The 22,939-nt window shown below is 32.8% G+C and overlaps 1 protein-coding gene across 1 annotated transcript in view; it reads right to left on the bottom strand.

The window, feature by feature from the left end:
• Nucleotides 1-10,452: 10,452 nt before the first annotated feature.
• The window catches only part of LOC129227407 (60S ribosomal export protein NMD3-like), a 44,435-nt gene continuing 31,948 nt past the window's right edge, over nt 10,453-22,939 (bottom strand). Inside the window, exons 13-15 of the mRNA XM_054861960.1 lie at nt 18,495-18,604; nt 14,906-14,976; nt 10,453-10,596 (exon numbers count right to left, since the gene is read on the bottom strand). Coding sequence (XP_054717935.1) covers nt 10,463-10,596; nt 14,906-14,976; nt 18,495-18,604 — 315 coding nt within the window. The 3' untranslated portion in view covers nt 10,453-10,462. The remainder of the gene's footprint in view (nt 10,597-14,905; nt 14,977-18,494; nt 18,605-22,939) is intronic.

The following is a 22,939-nucleotide window of genomic DNA, read 5'->3' as shown; positions in this document are numbered from 1 at the left end:
CTGTTTCTCCTTACGTCAAACCTGCATTAGAAAGTGTCAACTCCCAATGACTTTGTGCGACCAATAAATACAATTTGTGACATGCATAGGGATATGTATTTGACAGTCGACAATTGACGATCCACAAATACTCCTGTCTGTTCGAAAATGTTTACCGAAACCAAAACTGCTACAAAACCAGCGCGATTACAGAGGCAATTATGATTTTTAAAAAATTAAATTTATCTGGAAATAGACTCTCAATTAGTTCACTTTTCGTCTCAACGGCAGTGTAGAAAATGTCTGTCTATTTGTTGTACTGTATATTTTGATACAGTTCCATTTCACCATTTCCAATACCCAGCAATTGCTTAGAAAATACTTCACGGATTAGATTATTTTGCGTTTATACTCGCATATTCATGGCCAATCGCATTATCTCGACATTACGCTATAAAAACGATTGTTTTAAACATGCGTTGATTTCATCGGAATAACTGGTAATGTCTGCCGGAAGTCCCCAGACAGTATTCAGACAATTTCGCCTAAAAATTTATCGTTGCCGTTCAAATCTTGCACAATCTTATGATGTGCTTCGAATGAATGCTTTTACTCATGAGCCATAATACACTTATCCGAAATTTTAATTTCACTCCTCTCTTGCAACACTACAGCCATTCCACTTTTTTTTTTTTTTCTTAAATGTTACACATTGCATTTTGTTTGTTATGAATATCTAATAGGCAACTTTAAAGCTGAATGTGCTGTTCGTCTACCATCTAAAAAAAGTAGCAGCAATGCCTGACGATGCAAATGTCACTGCAATTTTCTGTTGCGAACGTATCTTTGCAAGAATTAATGATATTAAAAGTTTCTTGGGGAATAAAATAAAGAAAATAATTGTTTTCCGCTTAAATTCATTAAACTTCCTGAAATTAACCTGGAATACTTTTGAAGAATTTAGTAGTCTTCTTAGTTAAAGGAAGTTATGATTCTAGCACCTTCAGAGAAGTCTAACGCAAGTTTAATATAATAGCCTGGAACCTTCCTGCTTTTCTAAGAAAGCTCTCAAAGCATTAATGCACACATTCCCAACGCGAAGACAGATCTCAAGCAAGTATCTCGAATGCAACTCTTGCAATGCTTCGTGATCCAGATGTCTTTTCGCACACATTGGGCGTTGAGTCAATCTGGACGAACCGTAATCGCTTTGAAACCGATACACCTATTTAATACGTTTAATTAATCTTGATACTGGTGGAGAAAAATATTTTTCACAACGGTGTGAAATCTGCAATTTGTAGCAATTCAAGGAAACGTTTTGAAACATATTGCTGATTTTCTCAGGAAGTGAATAATAACCTGTAATATCCCGAAACGTTATATGGAAATTCTAAGCAACATTTCTGAGTTTTTTTATCATGGTGTTTTTAGCAGTAAGTCATACGATGTTAGAGTTATATCGATTAATTAAATTACACCACCATCTATTAAGAATTTTTAGAACTAAACAATTAATTCACACTATTATTGCATAATTAATATGAAATTTTCAATAAAAAATTATAAAAACTATCCTATCTTTTAAGTTGGACCAAATTACAGATACGTATGAAATTTGATAAAAATCGGTTCAGTAGTTTCAGAGTTTACCCCGAACAAACATCGTGACACGAGATTTTTATATATATAGATACATTCCAACCTTTAAAAAAATAATAATAAAAATTCCTTCTTTTTTTTTCTTGAACAAAACTTTTGCTGGTTGAAAAAATAAATAAATAAAAATAATAATAACAGTTAACAAAATAAAAACAAGCCTGTTAAAAGGGTAAACGGTATTCCAATGTTTATGCATTGTGAGGAAATTTAAAGGGGAGAAACTTCGCCACATAAATACATTACTGCACAAAAAAACATGAAAAGTTCCACAAATTTTTAAATTATTTGTTAAGGATCAAATTTTTAAAAAAAAACCATTAAGTAGCACAAAAAGTTACATTAAAATGAAAAAAAAATGGAAAATTAAATTAAGCTATTTCGTAATCCGCCAAATCAAAACTAAACTGTATTAGGAAGCAACCATGTTACTGTATTCAGTCAAGGATCAATTAAAGTGTAAAATAATTCGCCAGATAAATGTATTAATTAATTAAAAAACAATAAAAGTTCCATCAAAGTATCAAAAGAACAAACATTGGTGACAGCAATTTTAGCAATAGAAAAAGTTTTCGCCAATTTCACATGTTCCGCGACTCGATAATTCCCCCATGATTTTAATGTGAATATTAAATGGCAAGAAATATAATGCTGTCAAATTTTGTGATGCCAAAGAATTACATATATGTGCGTCACGATGCATTTCAACTCTTGGCAATTATTTTTCATTTTATTTGTTGTCCCCGTATTCGGTTTTTTGGTTTCAATAAAATGAAGCTTTTATTGTTGTCAAATATAGTTTGTTCAGCGGAATTTTTTTATATTTTACTGAAACTTTTAGTGTCGTTTCGTGGGTGGTTTCATTTACTGAGAGGATTATTGAAACTTTTAATAAATATATAGGTAATAAAATTATATGTAATAAAACTTTAAATGCTTTTGATTATCGAATTTATTTATTTTTCGAAGTAGTATGTTATTTTGTTTTGTTTTTTTTTCGCGGATTTTTAATCAAAACAAAGTAAAATAATTCGCCAAATAAAAAACGAGAAGTTAAAATAATATGAGAAATCTCGTTAAAATATTTCGCTAAATCAATTTCAATTCTCCATTATTATGTAACATAATCAGCAGAATAAATTAACCTTGTCATAAGTAAAAATTGAAAGTGTGTAAATTTTGTAAAATTAGAAAAAGAAGCAAACATACGACAATGTAAGCCTTATTTTTTAATTTTCGCCGACGATGATATAAGTGCAATTTTTCAGTTTTCGCCAAATAAAGGTATAGAGAAAATTCATCAAGCTGAGCGACGTACCTGTAACTAAATAATATCAAAAGAGCAAATATGTATTACAGTCTTACCGATATTTTGAAAATAAAACAATTATTGTTGAAATCTTGACGATTGCGCCATTAAATACCACCTTTAAATATGCAGTAAAATACTATATATACTATATAATTTATAAACAACAAGGTTTCCTTCTCAGATTTTTTTTTTTTTTAAATTTAGAGGAAGAGTAATGATTGAACCCTTCTCGATATTAACTTACATTAAATGTCTCAAAAAATTTATACGTAATCCCTGGGGCCGACTTACTAAAAGTGAGACCAATGCTCAAAATGCTTTGGAGTTCCCTGTGCTTCAGGGATGCATTTTACCAGAAGTGAACGCCAATGAGAAATAGTTGAATACTGAGTTCGGACCAGCTTTACCTGAAAAGGGAATTTATTTTCCTTGAAAAACAGACCAGGTACGCCGTTCCGGCATCAATTCGCCTGTACTACACATCGGTTAACCATATCAATGAAATTTTACGTCAAAGATTGAAAAAACATCACTTTTTACAGCAGAAATAATGCGTTAACTAATGTAAACAAATGATTTCCCCCGGTTATACTACAGCACCATCTTACGGGCAAGGCGGCGCCTTTGATCTTTTGAGAAATGACTGAGCCTGATAAGACACGCATCGAGTGAAGCCTTGGCGTTACACACGGCACATTTTTTTGAGAATCGCCCTTCAGACAAGGTGCGTTAAATAACACAACATTCTCAAATGTTTATGTTTCAAGCAAGAGTGCCCATATGCAAAATTTTAAGGGGGGGGGGCAGGCTTAGATATTTTCCAATGGTTTAGCAGGATATTTTTCCCAAGGAAATCAATTTCAGTACAACTAGAGTTATTAAAATAATTAAAAGCAAAGAAATTCTAATTTCTAAGGGCTTGAGCATTCACTTATAACCCCCCCCCCCCCCCATATGGGTGCCTATGGTTTCAAGTTGCCAAGATATGACGGAACAAGAAAAAAAGAAAGAAACGTTTTATGTGACTCCTAAAAAGGTCCACATCTTTTCTAAACTACCATCAGAGCCAGTCGTTTCCTCTTTGAAAGCCAAAGTAAAACGTTTCATGAAATATTCAACATCCCTAGTTCTGATTTTGCGATCAATCTGACGCAAATAGGTACAAATACATTCTATGCTAGTACCAAGTGGATAAACATTTAAAAAAGCTGCTATCAAGCCAATTAGGCGCGCTTCATTCTCAGTGATAAGTCTAACAGAGGAAGATGTAAGAAAACCAAACAACTTTCTCTTTTCTTTTTCATAATCCTCAATCTTTAGATCTTCGTTTCCTTCATTTAGAAAATAAGATTTTTGCTTTCTTAGTTCTTCCAGTTCGTCCTTATCGTTTGTAAGTTTTTCATTCAAGGATAGATTCTCTTGCCATAATCCTTGAAGAGCCTGCCTCAAAGCTTGAGCTTGACGGTCAGCAGCATCAGATTTTTGATCCATTTCCAAACGCACCTCCTGGAGCTCATTTTGAGATGTAATAAGTTGGCATTTCAATGAATCACATTCTTCTTTAAGTTTATTCAGTTCTTCTTGTAAATTTTGACTATTTTTTTTACTTTCTTGTGGTGCATCATCATCACTGATACTCATTTGATCATCACTGATATTCTTTTCATCTTCAGCATGATCATCCAACACCTCTTCCAAATACACATTCTTAACCTCTGCCATCTGCTTCTTCCACATTTCAATATTCTTCCGTTGAGCTTTGGTAAAGAGATCCCAATTTTTTTGTACACTAGCGGCACTGAAAACTTTATCAATTTCGTGAAACTGTAACAAAATATCCTGAATTTTCTGGTTCAACATTATTTTAGCTTTGTTGACTTCATCTTCATATTTCTGCTTTTCGTTCATCAATATTCGTACACGACTGTTTGTACTTTGAATCATTGAATAAAAGCTTGCAACATTTCGCTTTTTACATTCCCCTCTTTCTAGCCAAGCTCTAAACACACCAAGTGCTTCTTGAAATGTATCTATACCATGCAACTTTCCAACCAATATTGCAGCTTCTTGATCTGAATAAGATGCAACTGGTGGTGGAGTTGGTTCCCGACGAGCTTCTTCCTCCAACTTTTGCTTGCGGCGAGCCTCCTGTTCCATCCTTACCTTGTGCCGAGCTTCTCTTTGAGCTTTTCTCAGTTTGCATTCATACTCATGTTCATCTTCTCGCGAATATGAAAAATCAACATGCAATTTGTTAAAATGTGCTGGATCGTTTTTATTTTCGATTTTAAGTTTGTAACCGCATAAATTAATTGCATTATCGACATGAGATTCTTCAGCAAACCTAATATAGCAAAATCTCTTCTTGGACATTCGGATGACCAATATTTTACCACAACGCTCAAATATTTCCCTAATGATCTCTTCAGTGGCTTTTTCAGGCAAACCACCAACAAAAACTGTTTTGCATCCAGGCGGCCTCGGTCGTAATAGAGGCATCTTTTCGTCCGGGTGAGGAGGACACATAACACAATTGGACAGAGTAATGAGTTCTTTAATATATTGTACATCCATTTCGGATTCCTCGATTCCGAACTGGTGGTCATTTCCCATTATCATCATATCATACAAACTGCCAATTCCAGGCATACCCGTATTTGCTACAGGGTTTATCCCTGAACCCATTTCTACACCATGTGCAATGGGAAGCATAGAAGCAGCTGGATTAAAAGACATGGGCATGGGATTCATACCCCATGGAGGTGGAGGGTAATTTAACATAGGAATTGCTCTCCTGTTACCATTAACAAATGTCTGATTTGTTTGATTGGACCCATACGCAGGACAAACAACCATACGTGGCATCACTGGTTGATATGTAGCTTGTTGCAAAGTTTGTTGTGTCTGTTGCCCTCCTCGATTAGGTTCTGGTTTAAATCTACGTACAGAATAATCAGGTGCAATTTGCTGCTGAGAAGTGGTCTGCAAGGGAGATTTATCTTGCTGCAAAGATTGTTGCAATATCTGTCCTTCTCCATTCAGAGGCGCTCTCTTGTTACCACCATTAGATGTGTGATCTGCTTGATTAACTCTATATTCAGAATAAACAGGCATAGGTGGCTTCAGTGGTTGATATGTCTCTTGTTGCAAAGGTTGTTGTACCTGTTGCTGCTGCCCTTCTTGATTAAGTTCTGGTTTAAAATCATGTACAGAATATTCACCTGTAGTTTGTTGTTGCAAAGATTGTGGTGCTTCTTGCAGCACTCCTATGTTACTATCAACAGCTGAGTGGTCACCTTGATTAAATCTATACGCAGAATAAGCAGACTCAGTTTGCTGCTGCGAAACAATCTGTGAAAGTGATGCTTCTTCCTGCAAAGATTGTGGCATTTCTAGCTGCTTCTGTTTTCCCCTATCAAGAAGTAATCGCTTGTTACCAACAATAGATGTGTGATCAGCTTGCTTTAACCTATATGCAGAATAAACAGGCTCATTTTGCTGCTGCGAAGTGATCAGTGATGTTTCTTGTGCTGAAGATTTTTTCCCATCTAGTAGCTGCCATTTTTCTCTACTCTTGCTTTCATCACGAGAACTTTCTCTATTCTTGATGAAGTATGGTCGACTCTTGTTAATTTCGCGATGAAGACCCCGTTTAAAATTCTTCCCACTTTTGTGTTCTCGTAGCTCATCATCCCATGAGCTGTTTGAAGGGGTAGTGGGGGAGCGTTCTCGAGCTAATGGATAGCTAACATATGCCCTGCCAAAATTTTCCTGATATTTGTTACAACTCTTGCTATCTCTTTCCATATCAAGGTGCTCGCGTCCACGAAAATCTCGCTCTTCATCATTCCATTCATTATTTGTATTTCCCAGAGAGGAGCCTTCTGGACTTAATTCGTAACTGATAAAAGTCCTACTTTTATCCTTGTGATAGTAAAAACTATTCTTGCTTCTTCCTTCCATGTCGAAAAGTTATTAACGTCCATGAAAATCACTCTTATTGTTTATTGTTTTTGTTTATCATTTCCATGAAACTGAGGAGCGAGAAGATTCGCAATTATTAATGTTGCCAGTTCTAGAACTTAAAAAAGATACGAAGATTACTACATTTTTACATTTGCATTTCGGTCTTGTTCGAATAGAGCGTTCGGTTACCTAATAACGCGTAGTCCCAAATCCCAAATGGTTAATCTGTTAACCACGCCCATCCTTTTAGCAATAAAAAATTGGGAACTGAAAGTAATCATCACGCCATCTGCCGAGAGAATCTAAGTAGGAAACGATGGCGATTGTCCGCTGTTCGGTGTGTTAAAGTTTTAAGCAAAGGAAGAAAATCATTCCAGTATTTTAACTTATTGAACGAAAATGAAAAGTTCTCAAGCTGTTATTTTAAAGAAGCTCTTGTTTAACCGTTAATCTTTTTGATAAATCTGAAAAAGGCATCATAAAAAAAAAAAAAAAAAAAAAAAATTAGCTTGTCACTCATACTACTTACGATCATCTTGTCATCCAAGTGTGACAATGTGAGATATGATAATATTTTGCAACGTAAACCACTCGAGAAACTGACCCTGAGTAGTATATATTGCGAAACTACTTCGATCTGCTATGATACTGGTATGTTTTAGCTACATTTTTAAAAGAAACTTTATTATAGGTATTTATCGGCACGAAAACAATAAGATCAACCAGTGCAAATAATACTATGCAATCTTCCTGTGTATAAATAAACACTAACAGTGACAAAGGGAAAATAGTTAACAGTAGACCAAAGCTAAAATTAGAAAGGAAAAAAGATAGAAATGATTGTTAACAGTCAAGAGTCGAAAAATGGACGCTGTGCAACAAATACCAATACTACAAATCAAAATATGAAAAGAAAACCAATAAATCTTTAGTTTATAAATAATAAATGCATTAAGAATGACCAGATCCTCACAAACCAAGCACAAAATACGAAAACTAGGCAAGAATATCACTAAAAACAATTAGAAAAGTAATGATTCGTTGCTAGCTTTTTAATACCGTAGCAGAACAGTATCAGACAAGCTGGTTTCGTTTTTATCCGATTTATAGCGCCACCTATAGTTACTTTCCGTTCCCAATAGCCTATGGAGACTTATTATTTTTCAAAAAATTTGCCCCAGGTCCTTCTATTTATACCATAATATTATATTTTGCCTCCTTGGTTCCTTCTGAAAATAACAATTTCACACAAAACCAGCTGGTTCCACTTTTGGCGCGATTATAGTACTCTTTTTCAAAGTATTTCAATAATACGAATCCTAAACCATGTCATGATTTCGTGCCTCAAGGTTTTAACCGACTTCAAAACGCATGCGGTTATTAGTTCATACCGTATCGTATGTTTTTTTAATTTATTCATCTTCTTCAAAAATTCCAATTTGATCTAGCAGCCTGCTTTTCGGTGGCGTAGGAAAGAGGGTGGTCTCCGGATCTCTCTTTTGAAAATCAAAATTAAGCTTCAAATATGGAAACTAAAAACTATTCACTTCTGCTTAAAATACTTTTTCCATCACGTAATCAATTTATGTGCATAATGTCTGCGTAAAATCCAAATCGAATTACGTCTGTTTCTATTTACTTTTCAATGTATCACAATTTGCTATTCTAAGCATTCCACATTCTTCCACATCTACCACTAAAAGTAAGCAGCGATCCAATCCTCTCAGGAGCAAGGACTGCACCCCCCCCCCCCCCCCAAATCAACAAAAAAATAACATCTGAAAATTTCGGCACCCTCGCATAAGGCTACACATTAAGCTTAAATACTGTAAAAGACTTATTTTCACGAGCTCATCGTACTTGCGAAAAGCCTCGCGAAACATTTTTTCGCTGCGGAATTTTCAACTTTCGACTCTGTCTATACATAATTCGCGAAATTTTCATCTCGCAAAATCGCCGATATCCTTTTTAAAAACAAATGCATTTACAGTACAGAAAAAATCGCAAAATATCAGCGCGATTTCTTTGCAAGTTTCAATTACCCATATGGTTAAGAATTTTAACTCCAAAATGTTAGATCTGAAATTCAATTAGTTTTAGTATTTGGATTTTTAATTCCATAATAACTTTTCATTCCATTAACTTAATAAAAATCACATTAGATTTTGAAAAAAATTCTCAATATAAATCGCATCAGATTTTGAAAAAAATACAAAAATTAAGTTTTTATAAGAGTTTTCAAAAACTTAAATTAAAAAGGAAAAAAAACTCAAAATGCTGGCTTGTAAACTGACTTTTTAAAAAAGAATCTGTTTTAAATACTTTTAATATTTTTGTTTCCAAAGAAGATTTTGAAAAAGAGGGTATTGTAAACTTTAGGGTTTAATGAGCACACTTTGTCCGCTAGTCAAGAATAATTGTATGTGTCCGAGAGTAGCCACTTTTTCTGTGGGTCTCTAATTAAAAATAATGCAAGAAATGAAACAAAACTAGGAACACAAATGCTTCAGTTGAGAAACAATACAGATATACTGATAAGTTTTCAGTGAGTATCACTTTAAGAGGAGCAGTGGAATGCTATTTCATTATATGCAGTGGAGGAATATGCTATTTCATTTACATGTTTTCGTTTCTTTAGAAGACATGTGGAAAAATTATCTATAATGTATTCAACTAGGCTGTGGAATAGAGACCCATTGTTTAGCCCCCTCCCCCCCCCCCCCCAACAGAGGCCACGATTAGGACTGAAAAGTGGATGGGGGAAAAGCAAGAACTAAAAGCCATAGCATTTTTAGAGGCAGCAAAAAATTTAAAAAAAAAAAGTTTTGCCAAGGCTGGTTGGAGCATGTGAGTGGTAATTGATGCAAATCCAACAGCCTAACTCAAGTTATTCTAAAAATTTAATTTTTTTCAAGTTATCTTAAGACAATAACTTTCCCTGAAGAAAACACTTAGACATGAATTAGACTTACATTATTTACCCCAAAGTAGTTTAAGATGGCACAAACACTTACTTGGTAATAAATTCATTAAACAAGTATGGCTTGTTTAAGAAAAAGAATGGATTTACTAATACCTAAACAATGAATATATAAGCTAAAAGTTACTGCTTGTGGTAAAAAATGTTTCGTAAACAGATACACAAAGTAAAACAAATTATTATGATTTGAAAATTTTGACACTTCTGCTTTTTTTTTTTACAATTTCAAGTTTTAATTTCTAAATTAGAACATAAAATAAATAAATGAACCATAAAAAGGGGGGGGGGGGGTTCCCTCTCCCTGCAACCCCGAATAGCCACCACTGGTCCCAAAATGGCAAAAATTGTTTAAGCCAATGGCTGAAATTGTAAGCTTTGACTGCAAGGGGACCTTAAAAAAGCGTTTGGTCTTGCCCCTTCCCCACTATTTAATGTTAATGCTGTATACTGTGAAAATATGTTACCTATTCACTTTAACCCACTATTTCGCTTTACTCCACATCAGCCTACTTATAAATAATCACCAAAAAAAAATGACAGAAACATTTCAAGAAGTGAATAATATTTTATTCCAACATAGGTCCTCCTTCTTCTCCAGTTGCATCTTCATCCAGATTCAACTCATCAAGCATGTCTTGCAAAGATATCTGAAAATCTGTTTCTACTGTGTCATCTGAATCAACAGCAATTTTAGCATGATCTGCAATAAAATATAAATAATTTTATTTTACTGCCCATGGCAATTGAAACATTTTGTTCAGCAAAAGCTGCATTTGTTTTTCAGAACTTACAGCTAAACAGAAAGAAGATTCAAATGGGGGGGGGGGGAGAGCAATAGAACTGTATTTATTGAAACCAAGATATTTACTAATGCAGATCCATGGGAAATCATTGGTTTTGAGAAAAAAAGACTAAAAACGTTAATAACTCTTTTTAAAAACTAGAACCTAAAAAAAAAAAAAATGTAGATCCCTGGGAAATCATATTAGTTTTGAGATGGTTAAACAGGCTGGCGACAGGAACTGTGAAAAAAAGTTCCCTGACTTTTCCCTGATTTCCCAGATTAAGTTCACCAAATTTCCCTGATTTACGTTACCAATGATAATGGTTTTCTTTCTTGGCCCTACTTGAAATCCATAGTATGTTTGTATAAAATGCAGTATTTTAAACGTTTTAAGTTGTGTAAAGTTATTGAACTAAAGGTATATTTTTAAAAAATGCTACTTTTTAAATAAAATGAATAAAAAAAACATATCAAGTCATTTTTTTGGGGAAAAAAAAACCTACAAAATAGTATATTAAATTTTTCTACAATGGAAAGATTATAGAGAATTAAAAAAAAAAAAAATACTTTACTTCCAGAAACCACTTAGCATAAGAATTTTAAGAAACTATTAAAATCACTCTTAAAAACATATGTGTATTTATGATAGAACTAAAAAGTAATTGAAATTATTTTGAACTAAATTTTCAAACAGTATAATAATTGTTGCAAGAATAACAAGCAAAAGTGTAATAATAGAAGTAATGTAGTTATTCTTATATAACTAATTGACATATTTATGCAAAACAGATGAAACCATTTGACATCCATTCATATGGAGCTTTTCACTAATCAAGAACATAGATTTTAATGAATGAATACAGCATTTTAACAATAAAAAATAAAGATATTTACTTAAGTTACTTAGTTACCTCTATTTCAAATGATTTCAGTATGTAATGAAAAAAAAAATCTTACATCGCTTTTGTAACAAACTTTGAAATGCAAGGGGGGAAAAAAGAAATAAAAAAGCAATTAGTTAATTTCAAAATACATAAAAGAAAAATACAACTTGGTTATAAAATAAAAGAATCATTTAAGTCCGAAGAAAAGAAAACCTTTATAATCTGCGGTGATAACAAATAATATAACGGCAAAAAACAAAGTTTTTTTTATTGAAAGTTCAATTTTAATCAATCAAATTAAAAACAGGAAGAAGTAATAATTTTTAAGCTTTTATAGTATTAATTCAAAAACCAAAGATTTCTTCTTGAAATTCTGATTACAGTATGCTAATTACTTCGAGACAATGGAATAAAGGCAAAGGAGCTAAGGCATTAATGAAGGCTTCCTCTTTGCCTGTATGGTTGTTTATTTTACGTAGCATTGAAAGCGTAAAAGGAAATTTTAAGCTAGGTAAAATAAACAACCTAACAGACACAGAAACAATCTTAGAAAGTTCATCCTGTGGGGAATAAGTAAGATTCAATACTTTGACGTTGAGGAAAAAAGATACACAAATATGCGGCAATGTATAATCACACCTCATTAATTTTACTTTTTTTTGAGCAGATAATTGGCGGAAAATGCGTAGGGAATTAAAATACTTAATTTTGTAAAGCAAAAAAAATTTTTTTCCTTCATAAAATCAATTTTCCCTGATTTTTTGTTATTTTTTTCAAAATTCCCTGATATTTCCCTGATTAACAAAGTTCCCTGACTTTTCCCTGATCTGTCGCCACCCTGTTAAACTAAATTGTTTACAGTCACAATTAATAAGAATGAATGAGGTTTTAGTTTCCATATTCAAAACATTTAAAAAAGTGAAATTTAGACTTTTAAAGAACTTTTTCCAGGTAAATATTTCATGCTAAGAGATTGAATCAACATTATTAAATAAAATATCAGATTTTTTTTTTCTTTTTGCACAAAAACTTTAACGAAGTTTCCAAAAGTAAACTCAAGAAAAGCAAACTGCATTATTTAGACAATAAAAACATTCATAAGCAATAACAATCATTAAATTGCATGATTTTGATTATGTAATGATTTATTACATGAAGTTAGTTGACAATAAATACAATAAAAACAGTTTAAATAGTTTCAAAAGAAACTCAACTTTTTTTAATCTGCAGATTAGGAAGTTTATTTCTCTTTCTTCTTCTTTTTTAACTCTTTAAATCACCACATTTTAAAAAATATTCATTGACGTCATTTACAAGTCCAATCTACTTTTATAGACAGCTCTTTCAGCAAAGATTTGCATAACTAAACCAATAAATAAATAAGTATATAATAATAATAATTTTTGATTACCTAGCATTCTTAGAATTTCCTCATCTATTATTTCATTTCTTTAGTTGGTACATTCAGAGTTAAAAAGTCAAGAAAAGGTGAAAAGAAAGATCGAAGAACTTAGTCAAAGTGATCTGATTAGGGGGGAATTTAATATGGGGGCCCACAAATAATTTCATGTGGGGGGGGGGGTGTTGCATTAACTTGTGACTAGGGGAGAGAGGGGGTAACAACATCACACATTTTTTATAACAATATGCTAATGAAAAACAATGTTACATGTGATAAGGGATGTAAAATAAGTGAGACACCTTAACAGCAGGAGGAGGAGTCAAATTTGTTCACAAAAAGTGTGTCTTCATACAGGGACAGCCTCTGTAACAATTTTCTTATCCAATATGAAAAGTTTAAAATAATTTGGAAATCACAAAAAATAGAACTCTATACTATATTAAGGACTCATCCACACAAGCTGAACTTGGAAATAAAATCTTTTCAAACTTGATGGTCCAAAAATTTGCTCTTTAGTTTAAAATATCAATTTAAAAAAGTACACAGCAAAAATTATAATCTCTACTAATAATAAAGCTGAAAGTCTTTCTGTTTGGATCTCTGTGACACGCATAGCGCCTAGACTGTTCGGCCGATTTTCATGAAATTTAGCACAAAATTAATTGGCAGCATGGGGGTGTGCACTACAAACCGATTTTTTTTTATAAATTCGATTTAGTTCTTTTTTAATTCAAATTTTTTAAGTCCATTTTTCAGATCAATTTAAATGTGGGAGAAATATTTCACTCACATTTTTAAGTTTTAGGTCATTCTAAAGCTTGACATTTTTTGCATCAGATGCTAGTTTGTTCAAAGTTTCTATGAGCATTCGGGAGAGCATTTAAAAAACCAAAATCCAAGGCTTACCTTAAGCAAGCCTAACAATTTCTAAATGATTAAGCTCTAGAATAAAGTCAAAATTAAATTTAATTTCTGTTATGAAGTGAACTCCATTCAACTTTTGTTCGTTACTATGGTTACCTCCTTTGTTCACTTTGATTGTTTCTTTTTTTGTTTTTAAACATTTTCCAAAACACTTATTTTTGCAATCCTACCCTTTTCTTTAATTGGAAAAAATTAAATTGAAATTCAGAAATACATTCAGTGAATTCTTAAAATATTGAATTACAACCTTCTTTCTAGAGTGTTTAATTTCGGCAAAATGTCTTATTTTGCCTTTTAAGAAAAAAAAAAGGAAGCTTTCTTCATCTTTTAAAATATTTCTAAGGCTTTTGCTGGTTTCTGTTAAGCTACATGCTAAGTTTTCAAATCTGTCAAAAATGCAAAGAATTCAAAGTTCTCCTAAGGAGATGATGGTGCCCGTGATGAATATTTTCTCAGTGTCCTCTTCTCCTCATACACAAAAATAAAGTTGGTTACAAACACCTCAGTACAGAGCATGATGAAAGCAGCGCCATAAGACAGAGAAATAAACTTTCTTTTAAAACCGCCAAAATCGGGAATGAACTGTAGTGGGCATATAATCATATAATAGAAAGTTACCGAACATTTTTATATTTAATTTTTATACATTTAAAAAAATTCATAAATGTACAATCTGCCCAGACTACCATAGCTTGAACATGATTTTTCATCTGTTACATGAAACTTGAGAACATATTTGTAGGGTGTTAAGAGACTTCCCTATTTGCAAGGTATTAAAATCTATTTGTTTCCTAATACAAGTTTATAATCTAATATTATTCAATTTATAACCCTGAGAATTTTAGAAACTATTTTTGAAAAAAAAAAAAAAAAGGAACAATAATAATATTTAATAAAACACAAAATTGTAATGCAGAAAACCCTTAGTTTTACAACACCTTCCCATATTTTGGCACCCGGGGCAGATTCCCACCCAGCTTGCCTCTTTGGATATATTTATTAATTAATACCTTACCTTTGAATATTTTAACATCCTTCCGATAATCTGGATCCTCTTCCAAATCTTCTAAGAAATCATCATAATCTCTGAAAATTTTTAAACGAAATAATTATTTTAATGCTAACATCACAATTTTTAATATTATTATTTAATCCACAATTCTTGAGGCACAAGTGTTTTGCAGATAGTGGACAGTATTTTGCAGAAAGTTAAATTTCTCTGAACTTTTGAAGCTATTTGATATCATAACTTTAAAACTTATATATTATCTTTTAGTGTACTTAAAATTATATATTCTACAGAAATAGTTTTAAGTTCATAAAAACACCCCGAGAAAATTTTAAAAAAGATGAAAGGGAGGTATCATTTTTTAAACTAAGACCCCAAACACTTAAATTGGCAGAATTTTATGCATACAGTAGAACCTTAATTATCCGAAGTAATTGAGGGACCGAACCTACTTCGGATAATCGAAAACTTTGGATAATCGAGAATTCATCTATAATCATCTAGTATTAATATGTAGAGTCGTCGTTCAATTGTTATGGCTATTTTTACTGTTAAAAGAAATTAAAATTATAAAATGAAAATTAATTTATTTCTGGAACAAAATTTACAATGGTTTAATATGGAAGTTTCATCTGGTGCAATTTCGCCGTCCTTTGCCGTGCAGCTCTATCCCGAAGTTTTCTTAAAATCATGAGTTCAGAGGAATCACACTGTTCCTGTTGTTCCAACCAAGCAAGACCTTTTGCAAAACTCTCAAAGTGCATCATTGTTACTTATCTTATTTGTTCCAGAATCATTCTCATCTTCATCATCATCATCTTCTTTTGGAGAATTCCGTACTTCTGCTATTAAGTCCTCACCATTGAGCAACTGGAAGCCTGCATCTTCCATGTCACAATTCAACCAAGTAGTAACCATACTCACAGTCAACTCAGTAACAATAACTCACACAACTCACAGTAACTCAGTAACAATATCTTTCGCAATGTCAGTATCATTTTCATCTGTCCCCACTTGAAAAATTCGGCAAAAAGTTTTCTCCAACTTCGTCTTAGTGTCGATTGCGGCAAAGATTCCCACGCGTCACTGATCATATAAATGCAGTCTTTGATGTTGATAGTTTTCCAAAACTCAACTATTGAAACTGCACCAGATTCAGAATCTCCTTCAAAAAGTAAATTTTCTGATAAACTGCTTTTGGTAATGTCGTTTTAAAGATTCTACGACTCCCTGATCCATAGGCTGCAGCAGAGATGTTGTATTGGGGGGCAAAAATAAACACCGGATGTTACCAGATTTTAAAGAGTTATGTTCCGGATGAGCTGGACAGTTGTTGAATAACAGAAGCGCTCCATTCAAATGTTTTTTTTCTTGCCAAGATTTCATTGCAGGCACGAAAAATATCAAAAAACCACTTGGAAAACAAATTGGAATCCATCCAAGCATTTTTTTGATTTAAATAGTGTACAGGAAGAGCAGATCTGTTTACATTCTTAAAACATCTTGAATTCTTACTTTTCCCAACAACAGCTAGTTCAAGCTTGTGGGAACCCGATGCGTTGGCGCAGGCTAAAACAGTGACCCTATCTTTCATTCGTTTCCTTCCGGGAGCAGAAGTTTCATTTACCGCAGCTAAAGTTTTTTTCAGGAAGGGCCTTCCAATACAGTCCGGTTTCATCGCAGTTGTAAATTTGATCTGGGGATAAATTCTCATCTCTTATCAAATCTTCAATCTTTGCAAGAAATGAATCAACTGCTGCGACATTTCCAGACAATTTTTCCCTCTCGATATTGAGTTGCCTTATACCATGGCGAATTTTGAATTTCTCTAACCAGCCACTACTGGCTTTGAAGTCATCAGAACCACCAAGCTTCGAGGTTGAGAATCAAAGCTTTTTCTTGAATCATTGGTCCAGATAGGGGTATTCCTTCACATCTTTTCTGCACAAACCATTTGTACAAAGTCGCATCTAAATCTGTATGATCGGCTAATTTCATTGTTTTTCGGAATTTGGCACCTTTCGTGATATCAAACTCAGCAAAACACTTTTTAATTTTTTCCGAGTTTCTTTTCATTTCGCTCACAGTTGACACACCAACGTGAAACTCTTTCGCAAGTTTTGTAACAGCTTCACCAGATTCTAGTCTCGTTACAATATCATATTTTTCCTGTATGGTTAATACGATTCTTTTTCTCTTAATGGAAGCCATCATAAAGAAGAAAACATGAGTTTCAAAAATAAGAAAAACAATGCGTTAGTTCTATCAGATCCCCCGGCAGGTCAAAACTACCAACTTCACTGATAGCACTCAAGAAAATTCTGATCGAAAATGTAGGAGCAGAAAAAGAGAACCCACAGATTAGCACGAAATTTCCGGGAAATTTCGAATTCTGGCCAGCTGCCCAGCCCAACGCGACAGAGAACAGCAAACGGGTTTTCCTTCATTTCCCTTTTCTTGGAATAAGTTCACAAAGGATAAGTGACACAGAGTGACCTCCCCCTTTTCAAATTCTGCTGCGAAGAAAACTTCTCTGCTCTTGAGATTACAAAAGAGGTGATTCTTTGCACTTGCTTACAATCAGACGGTGCAATAACATTTGATTGTTCTGGGCCTCGGCAGTATGACCTACCAAATTTCGAAATGACATGTGTTTTTGTTTAGAACAGGAACGCTTGAAAGTAGGGGAGACTATACTCATACCAAGAATTGAGCTAGTGAGAAGGAATTCCACACTATTTATCTGCACTCGTAGTTTGGAAAAAACGGCTGACATGCAAAAGAAATGTGAGGAGAAAAAATTTAAAAATGGATGTTCGTTTAGAGAAAATTTTAGATAATAATCGGAAGAAAAAAAAGAGAATTGAAACCAACTTCGGTTAACGGAGAGTTTCGGTTAATAGAGGTTCGGATAAGAGAGGTTCTACTGTATACACATTAATTGCTTTTGACAAACATAAAAGACATGTTTCTTGCATTCAAATAGTTTCCTCACTCGAAATATTGTGTATTGTTTCACTAAATTGTTGATGAGTCATAAAGTTACTTTTGAGGTGATGGTGCACTAATTGTCTCCAAGAAATTTTTTTTTAGGTGAAATCATAAGTCTCACGACAGATTTTCTGTTTTGTCCCTTGCAAATGTTTTTAGTGTATTGAAAATTGAACTTGCTACTAAACATTTAAAATAAAGTCATTAAAACTTTGTTATGAAACATCAAAGGCTGGGGGGGGGGGGGGGGGGGGGGGGCTATTCAATTTCACCTGCTCCCTCCAAAAGAATTTTCTGTATCCACCCCTGAACTTCTGTATATGATTTTTATGGGTTTCACAATAAACATACTGTTTATTTTACTCCAATATCGGCCTTTGTTTTCGAGACATTTAATTTTGAAATCAGGGAGTCCTTTCCAGGACAACATGTATGTAGTATGATTAGTGTAAAATTTTAATCACAAAATATTTAAATATTTTTCGGATAGTCCAAGTTTTCAGTATCCGAGGTAGCATGAGCCGCAATTTCCTTGGATTTTTGAGACTCTACTGTACTTCATAAACAAACAGGCAGAGTGGGTATATGATTGCATAATAATTACCTCTGGACACTACTTGTTTCAGTTTCAGCTTCGATGTCTAAGTGTTTCAGTTTCCATTTTCTCTTGCGATGACGAGTTGCTCTGTCTTCATATATTTTTTTCACTAAAATCTATATTGGTGAGAATTAAGACAAAATTAAACTAAGGTCACATCTTTCTAGTTGAGCAAATAATAGCATTGCATTTCCCACATGATTAAGTAAAACTGTAAAATGCAATTGTATATGGATTGAGGAAAAACAAGAAACATTCTTAAAAGAGATTTTTTTTTTTGGTGGAGTTTAATTTTGAGATATGATGTTTTCATTTCTTTTTAAATTCTTATGTGCATCATGTAGGGGTGTCATTTGCTCAAATCTTAAATCCAGCGGAGTACTTCCTAATGCAGAAAAATTATTTTCAAAAGTTAGTAATTTATTCAAGTAAAAAAAAAGCAGAGATCACATGATTTTCTTGAACGCCTATAAAAAATATAATTTTCTAAAATTAAAAACCCACAAAGAAAAAACACTAGCAAAAAGGATGTCTTTTCATTCATAAGGTGGTTTTTCTACGTTGAAAAACACTGCTTGTAATAATGAAACGTGCGCCTGCAATTCTAATTGCTTTTGTGGAATTTTCCCCATTAGTATGAAGTTTGTGAGAGGATATTTTACCTGAACGCTGTTTGTTTGCTATAAATATAAAAAAAGTAGTATTTAGATGAGACCAAATTGAAAAATCTGATGAAGACCCCATACAACTGGTTGGCATAACTATCAAGTTCCAATAACTATGTTCTTCAATTAAATAACTGAAAACAATGGGCAAGTGTACAGAACACACATCACAAGTAATACTTCTTAGTAGCATAATTTTTCAGACACTTTTGTACACCTATAAAAACATGGTAAACATAGAGAATGAAACTTTCAAATGTGATCTGAAACTGCATTAAAAAAAACTATAGGAAACAAGTATAAAAAACAAAAATACACAAGCAAAAACATTTTTTATACATAATTACATCTCCGTTTCATAGCTAATCGAAACAGAAAAGACTCAGCAACTTGTTTTAGAAATTTCATCAATTTTGACATTGATTCTGTGGGAACTATGCAAAATATTGGCAATTGCTAAACTAACACCAGTTTTCATATCCTCTTTTCATAGACATATGGGTAATACACCACAAAGTAGGTGACCAAAGGCTTGCCAATATATCACAAAACTTTCATGACATTGCACCAGTCTGCATTGAAATTAGAACAAAATAGCCTCAAAAAATTTGTCAAGTTCCCTTTTGGAACATCAAAGTGCAAGCAAAAGGGGAAGTGCACAACAAGACTCCATATAGACTATATATACGAAATTCCAACCGTCTATGGCAAAACATTTTTAAGATATGTGAGATATGAACATAGGAAAGCACTGTACACACAAAACTGTGGTACAAAAAGAAAACATGTTAATTAATTTGGGGATGGTAAATATGGATAGTTTGGTAGTTCAAGATAAACAAGCAAATGCAGGAGGGGTGTGTGGGGGGGGGGGAGGAACACACTACTCAACAGTTATTGAACTGTGAGCAAAATAGAAATTTAGGCTGAGGTTTGAATGAAAATTTTCTTGCAAATATTTTTCATGCAATTTCTTTTCTTACTTGTATTTTGTACAATTAAGAAAAAACAAAAAATAAGAGTATCAAAAAGCTGCACATTTTTCACAATGAAGAACCTGACTTTACAGTTTTTTTATCAATATAATATCTGAACAACTTCCCTATAGAACCACATGCAATATACCAGACAGCCCGTTTATCATAACCAGAGACTGCACGTTTGTTCTTAATAGAACTTGTCAGTTTGGAATAGCGAATAACCGAGCTGGAGGCAGATGTCAACTCATTGAAGCTGAGAGCGCCAAAGGGCGATAACTTGCTGCTAAATAACTAAGCTTTGCCTTCAATTTATGAGTCAAACCACACCATGCTGCAGACACTAAATGTATGCATAAATGTACTCTATCTACCTATTTGTTGGCTTTCTCAGCTTCAATGAGATGACATCTGCCTGCAGCTTGGTTATTCACTATTCTAGACTGACTAACTTTAATAAGAACGAAAATCAGGGTTCATACTCTATTTGGATGAAAATATTCCATGACTTTTCCAGGACTTTTTCATGACTTCATGAAAATTTTCATGACCTTGTTACATGAACAGAATAGTACTATTTAATATCAAACTTGTCTTTTTTTTTTTGGGAAATGAACATTAGCAAAACTTCTATGTGAATGCCACTACCTGACTGAAAAAATATCAGTGTAACCTAAAAATCGGAATAATTCTTAGCTGTTTTCGTCATATATGTTTAAGTTACGTAAAACTACAGTGAATGATGCTTAAATGTCAACTATTTTTTTTATAAACAGGCAGAATGATAATGATTGGGGAAAAGGTTGAATGAATCATTACTAAGTTTCAATAAATTTGCTTCAAAAGTTGCCTTTTGTGTCAACTTGACAAGTTTTTGGTTCTTTGAAATAAAGCCATTCTTCAGCAAATTCATGTTTCTAAACCAGATTTTTAAGAGAAATAAAAACATTTCATAGTAAATAAATCTTTTGATCTAAATGTACTTGTTTACTTATTTGTACATTTTCAAATGCATATAAATTAATAGGTTAAGAAATTCCAGAACATGTTTGAATAATGACACTGAACGTACCAGCGGGTCGCATGGATTAGTTTTGCGAGCCGTATATTGGACACTACTGTTTTTGAGCATTAGAATTCCCCTATTTCTGTATTCTATCGCATGACTAAAGATTGTCCAAAACCTCTGATAAATTTTAGAATAAAGATTTAGGAATGATGGAAACGAACTTGGATGCAATGTTTTTTGAGATCGTTCAATTTTCCAGTTTAAATAGTTTTCATGGTGCAATACTAAATCACTCAAGATTTCTAATACTCTTTTTAGCTATTGTTACTTTTTCCCAGAACATTTTTCCATGACTGAAAATAAATTTACATGACTTAGACTGAAAATTTCAATTTTCCATGACTTTTCCAGGTCTGAAATTTGCTTATTTTTTTTCCATGACTTTCAGGATTTCCATGACCCGTACGAACCCTGGAAAATGCAGTCTCTGGATACGATAAAAGGGCTGTCTGCTATTGCATGTGGTTCTGCCTTATCCCTGGCTTAAGGACAACAACTTACTGCTATCAACTTCACAGATTTTCATCAAATTTAATCAGGAATGGCAAGGTTTTGGACACTAAGGTAACAACCCTGGTTTTAACCGTCCTGTCCAAAACCCTTGTGCCCGAAACTGACCAAAACTATATTTTTAGAGAAATTGCATTTTGTGAGAAAACTTCATTAACAGAATAAAATGTATCAACGTAGTGTTTTATATTGAACATTTATTCAATGTGAACATGCAACTTATTTTTGCAGCTGATTTCAATCAAGTTGCATAGAAGTTGAATTTTTGATTAAAAATTTAATTTATATGCATGAGTTTATTTATTTATTTATTTGATAATAGTAACCATATTTCCCTATGTTTATGCATGTGTGCAAATGAAAGCAGTGTTGGCAAGGTGTTTACCATCCTGTTCAAAACCCATGTCCAAAACTGTCCAAAACTATATTTTGTGAAAAAATATCAAAAACATTACAAAATGTGTCAAAATTATGTTTTTTTGACTATTTAATATATTTATTTAATGTGAACATCAAGTATAAATTTTTGTAACTTATTTATACAGCTGATTTTAATCTAGTTACGTAATTAATTCTTCATTAAAAATTTAAATTTGTATGCATGATTTTTTTTTGTATTTACCTAATTTTTCGACATTTCTGCATGTGTGCAAAAGAAAGTGTTCAAAATATAGTGCAATAACTAACTTAAATGCAATAAATTACAATTTTTTGTAGTTACAGAATGTATTAAGTTAAAAATATGAACTTAAAAAAAATGGTACAAAGTGTTTAATCATCAATTTCTTGCTCTTTAATCTGATTAAAAAAATAATTTTTGTTAAAACATTATGTAAAACTTATTTGCAAAAAAAAAAAAAAACGAACATAAGCTTTTTTTTTTAAACCTAAATATTACACATCTAATAACATTCCTTTGAGTTATAAATGGAACTAAAATTAGTTGTCTTGGTAGTGTTGTGAATTTCCTTTTATAAATCTACCAACTGTTACATAAGGAAGTTTTTATCCAATAGAGTAACTGGCAAATTTTTTAAACACATTTTTAAATGAACATTTTGGAGAAAAATATTTTCAAATACTCATTAATTAAATTTCATTAATATCTATATTTATGCATTACGAATATTGCAGTAAATACGAATTGATTAGATGACACCCCCTTAGCGTTAGCATACTTTTATACAGTTTAAGACAGTTTTGGACGGTAAAAACCACCTGTCCTGTCCT

The sequence above is a fragment of the Uloborus diversus genome, chromosome 8, assembly GCF_026930045.1.
Source record: "Uloborus diversus isolate 005 chromosome 8, Udiv.v.3.1, whole genome shotgun sequence".
Classification (NCBI taxonomy): Eukaryota; Metazoa; Arthropoda; class Arachnida; order Araneae; family Uloboridae; genus Uloborus; species Uloborus diversus.
The sequence above is the reverse complement of the archived record's forward strand: the minus strand, read 5'-3'. Positions and strand labels throughout refer to the sequence as shown.